Source organism: Lathyrus oleraceus, chromosome 4 (assembly GCF_024323335.1).
Source record: "Lathyrus oleraceus cultivar Zhongwan6 chromosome 4, CAAS_Psat_ZW6_1.0, whole genome shotgun sequence".
Lineage (NCBI taxonomy): Eukaryota > Viridiplantae > Streptophyta > Magnoliopsida > Fabales > Fabaceae > Lathyrus > Lathyrus oleraceus.
The window spans coordinates 437,507,603-437,516,051 of NC_066582.1; the positions used below are offsets into that span (position 1 = coordinate 437,507,603).

Sequence of the window (8,449 nt, forward strand, 5' to 3'; positions counted from 1 at the left end):
AGTCTATTACGCCCTATATATATAGTGGTTGGATTGTTCTATTAGAATCAGTCTTGTACACACTCTATTTATTTTCTCTCATCTCCAAGGCTCGGGTAGTATCATTTCCAAATAAAGATTATTTTTAATAGTCTTTGGGAGGGATGTGAGGAAGAGAAAATAAATGGGGTGGTAAGTTGGGAAAAGGTATAGGCATGTAGAAGGAGGTGGAAATTGAAATTGTAAGGGTGTTTAATGTCGCTTTTTTAAGTAAATGGGTTTGCTAAGTTAAAAGAGAAAAAGGAATTTATGGTTTATGGCTTTGGTCAACAAATATGGAATAGCAAATGAGGAGGTCGTTTCTAGGAAAAAGGAATTCATCAGATAGTTTTAGATGGTTGGATTAAAAAAAAAAGGAGTACTCAGTAAGAGGGGCTTACAGGAGAATAATGTCGGAATCTCAAAGTCATTCAAACACTTCTGGTTTAGGGTTAGGAAACAAAGCGATTCTGAAAAAAGATTTTGAAATAGTGTAGAGATTGCTTCAAAATAGAATATAATCCAGCTAGAATGGGTGATCGATCATAGATTGATTAGGTGTGTTGGTGAATATGGGGTGAAAAGTTAGTCTCATCTATTATCCGAGTGTTCCTTTGTTGCAAGGGGTTTGGAGTTCCATTTTTCGATTGACGATTATTATGGGGCAATTTGAATGTAGACCGAACTACATCTCTAATGCTGGCAATGCTCTGGTTTACTTGTAGACCATTTGGAAGGTAAGGAATGAAATTCAAAATGAGGAAATAATTGTCAAAAAACGGTGGGATAGGCAAAAAATCTATTTTGAAAATGGCTTCGTCTCAAGTCAAGTTGGATCGAAGATAACATCGCTCAATGGTTTTCGCATCCGAGGTCGGGTTTAAAAATTCTAGAAACGTGAATATATAGCATCAATGTGCAGGCGCTCAATTTGATCCTAGGTTGCTCAGCCAGTCTGTTGAACTTGGTCAGAGGTTGAGGTACTGTTTTGGAGGCTCTCGATCGCCTTTGATTTGATTGGTGTCATCAGGTTTTATCTTGTGATGCTAGGGTGGGGGCACACTGTTTCGGCTGCAGGCTGTGTTGTTGTAGCCATCTGTTAAAATTCTGATAGACAAACAGGCCATGTTGTCATGATACACCATAGGTAGCATGATTTTGGGGCAATGCATAATTTCAGCAGAATTTCTGGAGGTCTGTTGTATGGTTGTAGTCGGGTAAAGTCATATATTGCATTTAAAAAAACATGTTTAGCTTTCTATTCTATACTAATTGGGCATTCTAAGCTTCAATATGCAATTCTCATGGCCAGGAAGAACATGCAATTTGCAGAGAAATGCAAAATACTTCAGGTTGCCAAATTGCCATAAGTGAGACGAAAACAGAGCTCTAAGTTTTGATTTGTAAATGAAATCTATCAAATTTTACTAGTATCTGTTTCCAGCAAAAACTAAAAACCAGTTATTAACACACGAATTGGTTCACCGTTCACCTACCCTGACATGTTTAGCAGTGTGTGATAAGTGAAAATGAAAATCCCTTTTCATATAGATTCATAGATATGACTTTCATTTATTTTTGTAAAAGCTAAATAACTTCCCACCTATATGGCGACCTGCATATACTAATGCATTCTGATGATAACAAAACCCGTAATACAGGTAATCTACCAAACACTGATGCCTAAACAGATTACATGCACATCTATATGATCGTGTTGCCAAAACAAACATGCTATGCCACATTGGCATCATGTTATACATTATCAAACCAGACACCCGGAAAAAGGACGCATCCTTGAAAAGTTATCCCTTTCCAGTGATGAATTTCATGACGTGAATAATTCTGTTTTCCAGTCAAACTATAAAATTTCATCAATCAATTACAAGATATAAAGATAAAACTAGAAAGTTGATTAGACACAAAATTGCAACAGAGGGACAGCAACTACAATGAGATTAGCTATACCTAATATACATCTTACACCCTCATAGTCAAATAACTCAACAAAAAAGAATACAGAAACAGAACCTCAAAACAACTCTATCCTCTATCAATTTAAATGCAACGGCATCGGCATTAAATTAAACAAGATCTCACAAAGCTACCTTATTTATCAAGCTCCATTGCCTGTGCAGCTTTAGCTTTAGACAAAGCTGATAACTTGGTCTTCAGTTTCTTCTTTCCCACCTGAAACCCACTTCCACCCTTCTTTTTCCTGTCACTACCATCAACCTAAACAATTTTTTCCAACAAAACAATACAATTATTAATTTTTAAAATACACTTTAAAAAGCAACTGCAAAAACGGCGGCGACAAAACAGTATCGGTAGATGCAAGTACCGATACTGTCATTCACAGTTTTCATGTTAAAAACAAATTGTGGTCGTTTCACACCACAACTACCGCAACAGTGTCGCAACGGACCGAAATCGCGAATCTAATATTCGGATTTTATCGCACAAAAACACACACATTACATATAACAACATCACACATTTGTTCATATCAATTTATTGTACATAAAAAATAAGTAAAAATCGAAGCAGAAAAATGAATTTGAGGAATCAAAAGGAAGCACTAACTTTCATCTTGTTTTTCTTCGCCTGAAGCTTCTTATCTTTCTTCTCCTTCTCGAGTTTTTCTCCTGAAAGAAATCGTCACAATTGTGAAACCGGAACATGAAAAATCGAAGAGTGGGTTTGAAAAATTAGGGGAAAATCGAAAGTGAGAGAATACTTCGGAGTTCGAATTCGTGCTGCCTCTTTCTCTTTGCGAGATTGTTCTTTTTCGACATTTTTCCTTCGTGTGTTGCAGAATCTGGAAGACGCAGTTGTTTTTCACAAAACCCTAATTCATACAAATTTGGGAAAGACCTAACTCATATACGAAGTTATTTAGCATTTGGTCCTTCAACTTTGCCAGTTTTTGGTGTTTTACTCGCGGCTTTTTCTTTTATTCTTAAAAGAGAAATTATATTTATAAAATAAAGAAGTTTGAAAATGTTGAAAAATCATTACAAGAAGAAGAAAAAAAAGCATATTCTTTATAACAAAAAAAAGCCTAATTATTTTTTATTTTTCACCTACTCATATCGATTTTTTTACCCAAATACCTCTGTTTTTCAAAAAAATCTCAAAATAATCCTGTTTTTAAAAAAAAAAAATCAATCTACCATACTTTGAAGAGGAGGCGTCAGATGAATTGGCGTCTACTCTTAAACTTAGAGAGGAGACGCCAATTGGATTGGCTAGTGCTCCTTGTGTTGTCAATCTAATTGACGCCTATGTGTTAAGCTTTAAAGGAGGCATCAATTGGTTTGGCACCTGTGTGTGTTTTGTAAAAAAAGAATTGTACATGATAGATAAAATCGAAATCGGATCAATTCATATTAATATTAATACCCGTTTACACAAAAAAGACTAATGTCGATGACCGGGATCACCTGACCGACCTTTGGTCCCACATCCCCTAGCTACCCGAACTCGTGGCCCTAACCCACGTTGATGATTCACCCCAGGTGTTTGAGTATCTGAGGGTCCAGGAACATCACCATCAACTACAGGAGATTACCTCAGATAATCAGACAAATCAGCGTAGTCCTGTGTATGCATCGAAGGGGTACCACCATAGCTGAGTTCATGACCCATGCCAGAGTAGTTGGGTTGTGTTTGAGTTGTTGGAGGGCGACTGAGACGATTGAAGGGGGACAATGGGGTGAATGATGTGTCGAGGAAAGGTTGAAATGATTATTGTGGTGTTTGGTAGACATGTGGTTGTTGAAGGTTTTGGTTTTGAGATGTTTGGGCTTTTTGGCTATGGTAGGAGGAGGGGCGGTTAATGTTAAATGATCGTTGAGTGTTTTGGCTAAGGGGTTATGGTAGGGTGATGTGTTGGGTGCATAGCGATGTTGGGTCTCTTGATGATGATCTAGTTGTTAGTGGTGGTACGGGGTATGCTCTTGGTATTGTGGTTGAGTGTATGGCATGTTAGGGTTGTATGTTTGTGTGTTTGTGGATCGGAAAGTCATTGCGGCATGCGCACATACTCGTCATGACGCTTATAGCCATCTATCTAATGTTTACAAGACCATTACCGTCATGAATGTGTATAACAAAAGCTTCTCAGTGCTACCTATGGAAATTTACTGGCTTCCATATGAAGGGTGATATAGTTTGGCACAACGATGAGATGCGAAGAAAGAAAAAAAGACGGCCAAACAGCACACGTATTACAACATAAATGGATACGACTGATAAAGTGATAAGACTATGTAGTAGATGTTGTCAACCATGACACAGTAAGAGCAATTGTCCTAATCTAGGAGCAACATTTGCATCATAAGATAATATCTCCTTTTAATTTTTGTAACCTTGGATTTTTATATATCATTATCTTTTTGTTACAACAAAGTTAACCGCAAACATCACTACAACATAAGCAAATTTAAAACAGAACATTTCTAACTGATTACAACAATCAAACTGATGTCATCTCGTCCAAACATCATTTCCCTAGTGTAACACCTCAAAATTTGCCCTCCTCTCTTGGGACTAGCTTAGCATATTGCATTTTATTTTGTAGGTCATTAGTCATTGCATCTTTGCATATCATATGGAAACATTGAGCAAGTCATCCTCCTAAGTCTTGTTCAGAAGGTAAAGAGGTTAAAAGGTTCAAGCCTGAGGGTCTTATTGAATTAATCACTGGCCATCTGAGGGTTTGTGTTCCAATTAGGGTTTCTTGGTTCCTCAAGGAGATTGATCATTATCTTGGATTGAAATGGTGCATCACCATCATCATGGTCTTATCATTACCAAGAGGTTCATTGTTTCTAATCAGTTTCCTTGGGATTAGGGTTTTGACCTCTGATCAACCCTAATCATCTGAATTGAGCCAATCAGGGTTTTTCAAGGAGATGAGGTCTTTATTGAGATGGGTATCATCTTATGGTTTTAATGAGCTTGTGAAAGCTAGGGTTTCATCTGGGAGCCATTTCATCAGGAGATTGAGGCTCAAATTCATCTGTGCATGGCCAAGTCATTTGTCAACTGAAAAAGTCAACCAAAAGTCAACTATTGGATTTGGAGGTGGGAGATGGTTAGAAATGCTTCATTCATGTTCAAACAAGTCTCATTTGACATTTCAAACATCAACATTGAAGAAAATAAAGTCAGGATAAAACTTTCCAAAAATAGAAAGTGACTTGTAATTCAAATTTGCCAAAAATGGAAAGGTTTTCTCCTCAAGATTACATCATCAAAAATGCTTCAAATGAAATTTTGTTGAACATGAAAGTTGTAGATCTTGTTCTCCCATTTCCAAAAAGTCCAAAAACATGAATTTCTCATGTATGGTTGAAGATATATGGATCAATCTTTGCCAAGTGAATTTGAACTTCAAGAAGGCATAACTTTCACACCATAAGGCCAAATGAGATGGTTCTTTTTGCAACATTTCTCTCTTGATATGTACTATCCAATTCATGCATCATATGCCATGCATTTTGATCACAAAAATATTTGCATTTCCATTTGAATTTTGGAGGGAAAGTGGTAATTTAAATTTGGCTCATTGTTTTCAATTCCCACCACTTGCATTTGGTTCAAAACAACATTTGAAAGGATTTCCAATTGAATTTCGTGCACTGTAGCATTGGTCATTACATGCATAAGGTGAATTGCACATTTGCATCAACACTTGGTTTTCACTAATCCACTTGCATTAGCTTAATTGTGATTAACCAACATCATTAGCACACCATATAAAAGCTAAAGCATAACCATTTTCATGATTAACACTTCATAATTTCCAGATCTGAAAAATCTCTTTAAACTTTTTCTCCCACTTTTCATCAATTTCTTTCAAAAACCTTGCATGTTCTTTGATTGATTCATCTCATAGAAGCATTGTGGAGTATCCTTGAAGCAGAATCAAGAGGATTTCGTGCAAATTTGGGACTGTTGAAAGTTGCATCCATTAATGGCAATTGAAGATTCAAGCAAAATCGTGCAAGGTTAAGCATCAAGCATTCATCCATTCCATCATACAAGAGTATTGGAGCATCTGTTTGTGCTTGACAAGGCTTGAAAGCATCAATTTCACTTCTGCACTTCCATTAAGGTACTTTAGTTGCTTAAGTTCATTGTGAACTTGCTTTTGCTTTGCTTGGTTGCTTAACCATTTGAGGTATAATTTCTCTGACTTCATGTAGTCTGGAAGACCTGTCCTGTTACTTGGGCAGGCACCTGTCTGAAGCCCTCCTTAAGAGGCAATGCTTGTGTTTGTTTATCTTTGTGCCAAGCAGGGAAGGACCTTTGATAAGGCAATGGCAAATAAAAGAGATGTGCAATCCATCTCCTGCTATTCTGTGTGTCATCCACTTTGCTCACACACCTTGTGTTGATGCATTGTGGATATTAACCCAAGATCCTTGTTGAGTCAGTCATATGTGGAGAAGAGTTCCAACTTTCTGAACTCCCACACTTTCATTTGTCTGAAGCTCTCCCAGGCCAGGGATAAGAGCTGTGAGGTCTTACCCTCACTTCCCATTTCATCTGCTTCACCCTAACTCTCAATGTTAGGGTTAAGAGCTAACTATACCCGATTCCAGTTGGCTTGTGTTTCACAGCCTAACCTTGTGTGAGCCCACTTTGTTTGTATATAGTGTGTGCTAATTGTGTGTATGTTTGCTTTGCTTTGCCTGTTTAGGATAGCTTGCTTCCTGTGCAAGTTAGATAGAAACCTCAACCTAGGACCATGGTGGATTACATGATAACTATTAGGCTCGAGTCAGTCTCCCTTCTAGTTTGTCATTTCCCAGTCTCTGGTTAGGAGAAAGTTTCTCCCCTGTTCAGGGGAACTACGTTGCCCTGATCCTCATACCAGATGAGGTACGTAGGCAGGAGATCGTACGAGATCTCTCCGGGCACCCTTTTTTTTCTTTTTGTGTGTGTTTGCTTGACAGTTGCTAGGCTCGAGTGCCAGACTCCTTAGTAACTTGTTGCTTGGTTAACCCTCTTGTGTGTTAGGAGATGGATGTAAGCCCAGCGATTGGCATTTTGTATCCTATTGGCGTTTGTTTGTGTGGAGTCTGACGTAAGTCCAGCGATTGGCAGTTGGTTTCCTGTGTGTGTTTGTTGGTTCGGAGTCTAATGTAAGTCCAGCGATTGGCATTCGGTTTCCATGTTTGCCTGTGTGCGTGTGTTTTGTTTCGGCGTGCGTGAGCCGAACTACGGTAGCTCTGATTCTCATTCCAGATGAGATACGTAGGCATATGATGTGATATCCTAGCTAGCCCTTTCCCTCTTATCCCACCTGTGTTGTTTCCAGTGTGTGTGTGTGTGTGTGTGTGTGTGTGTGCATTCTTTTGAGCAGTTTGAGCAACCTTTTCTTCTATCTTTCTGAGCGTGGATCCCTTCGAGTACGACGGATGCGTAGGGGTGCTAATACCTTCCCTTCGCATAACCGACTCCCGATCCCATCTTTCTTTGGTCGCGAGACCATGTCTTTTCCAGGTTTACTTCGAGCGTTTCCTTTCCCTCTTTGGGATAAATAACGCACGGTGGCGGCTCTGTTTGTTTTATTTTTGCCCACCGGTTGTTTTTCGCGGATGCGACAGCTGGCGACTCTGCTGGGGATTATAGAAGTTGACCTCTTGCTGGTCCATCTTCCCTAAGCGAGTTAGTCCTAGCGCTCTAGGATAGTTTAGGTTGCTTGTGTTGCTCTATTTATTGCATTTATGATTATTATGTTGTGTATATATTTGCATAAATATTTGCATGCATCATACTATCATTGTGCTGTCTTCTGTACAGGTGGTTTCTCTGATTTGGGGGGGTGTTCTGAGTGGGGCTAAAACCCAGGCCCGAGTATACACCTAGGATTAGTGTGGTCTCACGTTTCCTCACTTGCTTTATCAGCATGTTGTTGCGACGTGACATACCACAAGCCGGACGAGGTTCTTCTGAGAGAGCTCTTCCATTGTGGAGTATTTCACTTTGGTCTAGTTACCTCTTTTGAGCTATTGACTTCGGTGACCGTTCTTTCCCGGATCTTTGGTTTAGATGATCTTAAGAGAGCTGCAACGACACACCTGAAAGGAAAAACCCGTTGAGTATCTTTGCCCGATTGTCGAGACCATTATCCGCCTTAGGATGACCTGATTAGAATTCACCTGTGAGGGGAGGGTTGATTCTTACAGAGGCATGTTCTGATGGTGACTTTGATGGTGACTAATGGTTCCGTTGATCAGAGTCCTATTTATAAGTCGGATTTATGGGCCTTTATTTCAGAGACGCTGGAGTTCCGTCCTGGTATTTATCAGTGGGGATCCGTTTATTTCAGGATTCCCCGGGCTGGTTCAGAGGGTCTTATGGTTATCTGTTCAGAGAATCTCTAGTGATGATGGTGATGTATCTTTCAGTTCCG

The 8,449-nt window shown here is 39.1% G+C and overlaps 1 protein-coding gene across 1 annotated transcript; it reads right to left on the reverse strand.

The window, feature by feature from the left end:
* Positions 1-1,910: 1,910 nt before the first annotated feature.
* Positions 1,911-2,962, reverse strand: LOC127075952 (uncharacterized). Its single transcript, XM_051017488.1, has 3 exons — positions 2,759-2,962; positions 2,605-2,666; positions 1,911-2,253 (listed from the first exon to the last, which is right to left on the reverse strand). Exons 1-3 carry the CDS (start codon positions 2,814-2,816, stop codon positions 2,128-2,130), a joined length of 246 nt encoding a protein of 81 aa, XP_050873445.1. The 5' UTR covers positions 2,817-2,962; the 3' UTR covers positions 1,911-2,127.
* Positions 2,963-8,449: the final 5,487 nt, after the last annotated feature.

What these genes read in the sequence shown, in the direction of transcription:
- LOC127075952 (XM_051017488.1), bottom strand. Translation starts at nt 2,816, where the DNA reads ATGTCGAAAAAGAACAATCTCGCAAAGAGAAAGAGGCAGCACGAATTC. An exon ending in GCACGAATTCGAACTCCGAA is followed by an intron (nt 2,667 to 2,758) that starts GTATTCTCTCAC and finishes GATTTCTTTCAG; the next exon opens with GAGAAAAACTCGAGAAGGAG. An exon ending in CGAAGAAAAACAAGATGAAA is followed by an intron (nt 2,254 to 2,604) that starts GTTAGTGCTTCC and finishes AAAATTGTTTAG; the next exon opens with GTTGATGGTAGTGACAGGAA.